The sequence below is a fragment of the Piliocolobus tephrosceles genome, chromosome 7, assembly GCF_002776525.5.
Source record: "Piliocolobus tephrosceles isolate RC106 chromosome 7, ASM277652v3, whole genome shotgun sequence".
NCBI lineage: Eukaryota > Metazoa > Chordata > Mammalia > Primates > Cercopithecidae > Piliocolobus > Piliocolobus tephrosceles.
In genome coordinates, this window is record NC_045440.1 from 145,858,932 (window position 1) to 145,862,625 (window position 3,694).

At 60.4% G+C, this 3,694-nt stretch overlaps 1 protein-coding gene across 1 annotated transcript in view; it reads left to right on the top strand.

Annotated features, from left to right (window-relative positions):
• Positions 1 to 3,559: 3,559 nt before the first annotated feature.
• The window catches only part of LOC111553376 (adhesion G protein-coupled receptor B1), a 61,892-nt gene continuing 61,757 nt past the window's right edge, over positions 3,560 to 3,694 (top strand). Inside the window, exon 1 of the mRNA XM_026454560.1 lies at positions 3,560 to 3,629. Within this exon, the coding sequence (XP_026310345.1) occupies positions 3,560 to 3,629 (70 nt within the window). The remainder of the gene's footprint in view (positions 3,630 to 3,694) is intronic.

A 3,694-nucleotide genomic window follows, 5' to 3' on the forward strand; every position in this document is an offset into this window, starting at 1 on the left:
CCCGGAAGAGGAGGCTGGCTGTACCACACTGTTAGACCCTTGTTAGCAGAAGCCTCTGCCCTCATTATCACTTGCTCTCTGACAGTCTCTCTCCTTTTCCCATCCTTCCTCAACATCTGCACAGTTTGGGGTACCTTCAGGCTGAGCTGGGGGTGGGAGGGGGGCTGGGATACACCAGGGCAGGCTGGGCAAGGGCAGGGCCTCAGGGTCCTGTATGGTGATAGGCAAGGGCTCTGAGGGTCCTGACTGGGAAGCTAACAGAGACTTGCTGCGTCCACAGTTAACGACTCTGCGTGTGAATCGGCTAAGTACTCACCAGGCTGGTCACCCCCACACAGAGGGCCTTCAATCTCTGGCTGACAAAGTTCACTGAGTACCTCGAGAGGACCAGAGGTCCCCTTCCTCCTGCGCTCCCATGCGACCTCAGCCCTGAGAAGCACTCAATGACACAAAGAGCCCTCATTCTGCCCTGGGGGTTGCTGCAGACAGCTCTGGGGGACCATGAAACGGGAGTCAGGGAGCTGGGTTGTAGACTGCCCTGGCTCCCCTATGGCCTCAAACAAACACTCCCCTCCCTGAGGATGGGACAGTCCTATGTGGAAATGGCTAGAAATACAGGACTTTGAGGCACACTTCCTGCTGCCCCCCTCTGAGGCCTCATGTCCCCCTTTCTGTTTCCCATCAATCAGGGACGCCTTAGAGTCTACACTTAGTCTTGGGACCAAAGCTCTGGATGTGTAAAGCAGCCATGGGATCAGGGTTCAGTCTGCATCAGGATGGAAGCTCGCGTGTGGCCAGAGCTCAGTGTGTGACCAGAATCAGGGTTCAGTGTGTGACCAAGCTCAGTGTGTGACCAGCATCAGGATTCGGCATGTGGCCAGAGCTCAGTGTACGACCAGGATCAGGGTTCAGCGTGTGGCCAAGATCCGTGGTCAGTGATTCCAATGTCGGGGGCAGGGTCACAGCTGAGTGTCTGGCTGTGGCCAGGGATCATTTTGTGGCTATGGAGAACACTGAGAAGATGCCACAGGTCCCACTCCCTCTGGGCTTCGCCAGGAGGTTCTAGGGCCGGGTGTCCAGCTGGGTGTGGTCCCCAGCAGGGACCATCAATTCCAGCCTCCCGGTGCTGGGCCCACCCTGGGTTCTTCAGGCTGTGGACAGGACCCTGAAAGGAAGATGATCTGGGCGTGAGACGGTGCAGTTGGGGGGTCGGGTGAGCAGGTGAGGGGAGCAGAGTTCAGGGTGTACACTGAGGCAAGCCTCCTGAAAGTCAGTTGCCGGTTTAGGGTTCTAGAAACCCGGAGTGTCTGGGCTAGAAGACACCTTCAAAGCCATTCAGACACACGCGTGCCAACAGGGAGACGCGGCTGAAGTGGGGTGAGCGAGACTGCTTCAGGGTGCTCTGCTGGGAGCTGGGTCTCAGTGGGCAGAACTCCTTATGCCTGACCTTCTCCCTCCCTGGGGAGGGGCTGAGGACTGGGCCGGGGGATGGGAGGTGGAACCCTCTGAGTCCTGGATCAGGAGCTGGGGTAAGAGGATGATTTTCTATAAGTGGTGAGTTGAGGAGGGAAGCAGAGAAGGCCCGGTGCAGGGAGAGGAAAGGCCCTGCTGAGAAGCTGGGCCCAGAAGGGAGACTGCCTCGCCCTGGATGGCTGCATTGGAGAGGGCCCCAGCATCGCCCTGAGAACCTAGGGCTGGATTCCCCAGCGTAGGCACCGGGATCGCTGCCACCCCCTGGGCGCTCCAAGGAGGGAGGCTGAGTCCTGACTCAGAGCTGCTGGCCTCCTGGCCTGACATCAGCCGCCCCCTGGTGGCCATGACTGCTGGTGCAGCGAGGAGAGGAGGCAGGGCATCGCCACCGGGACTGGGAGGAGGGGGTGAGGCTAGGCAGGGGATCCTCAGAGGCAACCCCAGCACCCTGCCCTTTTGTCAACAATCCTGTCAAAGCCTTGGAGAAGAAGGCCTTTTCCCCAGGAGGAAGGAGGTGTGACACTGGCCAAGAGGTTGGACCGGGAAGCAGACTGCCCCCACCCCCTTTCCTGGCTGCCCTGTGGCCTGTGTCTCTGGGCCCCTCCTGGCCAGTCCCTCTGGACACCCCTAGGAGCCTTGGCCACAGATCGGCCTTGCGGAGGGAACTGATATGGACACAACTGTGTCCGGCGAGCAGTGCGCCATGCCCGGGGCTCAGTGGGCTTGAGTTCCCTCCTTCCCTGGTGACCTGTGTTGTGACGGTGGTGACTGCCGTTGAGGCCACGGGAGGCCAGGGCGGGGTGGGTGCTGACATTCAGGTAGGGGGGTGGCAGTCCTTGTGAATTCGTGTTGGTGGTGGCAGTGGTGGTACCCAATGGAGCAATGGAGACTCTGGCTAATGGGCTGACAGAAGCAGCCAGGCCGACAGTGACCTGCTGAGATGGTTCAGTGTGCAGACTGCTGGACACCCACACAGGAGGACTTGTGCTCAGAGTGGACCACACGTGGAGAGCTGGGAGAAACGGGTCGAGGCAGAAGCGTCTTGGTGGAGCAGGATCCCGCAGTCACTTCTCCTGGCTTCCTTCTGGGAAGGCTCTCTGTGGGTACCTGGCCAGCACTCCTGGAAGCAGAAGAGGGGCCGTGGATGATCCAAGGCAGCCGAAGGGGCCGTCTCCATCCGCTGATGAAGAACCAAACCTGAATATGGGGCTCGGAGGTCCCCCATGTCACCTAGTCAGAGGAGGATGGATGGTGAGATGGTGACAATGGGAGGAAGTGCCTGGGGACAGCCACCCAGGGTCAGTGGTGGACTCGACCTCACCTTCAAATCCACCTCCTGACTCTTTCCCCAGGTACTCCCCTCAGCATCTCTCAGCACAGGGTCCATGAGGAAGAACTGGACAAGCCCCGCCCTGAGCAGTTCAACTGGCCCTGCCCCGTCCCCGCCCAGCCCCCTCCCTCTGACCCTCTTGGATGGGGTCAGAAGTCTATGCCTCCAATCTCTCTCCTGCCCATCCCCCATTCAGCCCGCTCTCACCCCCATCCATGCCTGGTCCTTGCACCTGCACAGCCTTCAGCCAAGCAGCCCTCCATTGGGTGCCGCCCATTCATTTACCCACCTATCCCGTCCATCCTCACCCATCTCTTCCCTCCATCCTTCTACCCCACCGTCCTCCCGCCAGCTCTCCAGTCATCTGTCCATCCGTCCGTCCACCCCACTTCCATCTACACCCACCTACCTCATCCATCCGTCCACCGTCTATCCACCCACGCACCTGCATTGCCTAGGCACAACCCCTCACTTCCTTCCCTCCATTCATCTGTGTGTCCGTCCTGCCGTCCACCATCCATCATCCAGCCAGCCAGTGGGGCCACTCCCCTGCTCCTGGAGAAGGCCGAAAGCAGGGACCCAACTCTTGGCTTCTCTGCTGCGCGGGGCAGGCACCGGGCTCTCCTAGGTGTGCGCGCGTGTGTGCATTTTATCCGCCCCCCCTTATCTCGCTCCCCTCCCCCCACGCCCCCGCCCCCCGCTCGCGCTCCCCCTCTAATGTGTGATCTGGAAGCTCTATAAAGCCTGATGTAATCCGTAATGCAGTCTCTGGCTCCCGATTCGGGATCCAGTTTCAGAGAGCGAGAGATTGGGGAGCGCCGGCAGCCGGGTGGGGGGAAGCAGCTCTCGCCTCTCTCCTCCTCCTTCTCCTCGTCCTCGGCCTCCTCCTCCTCC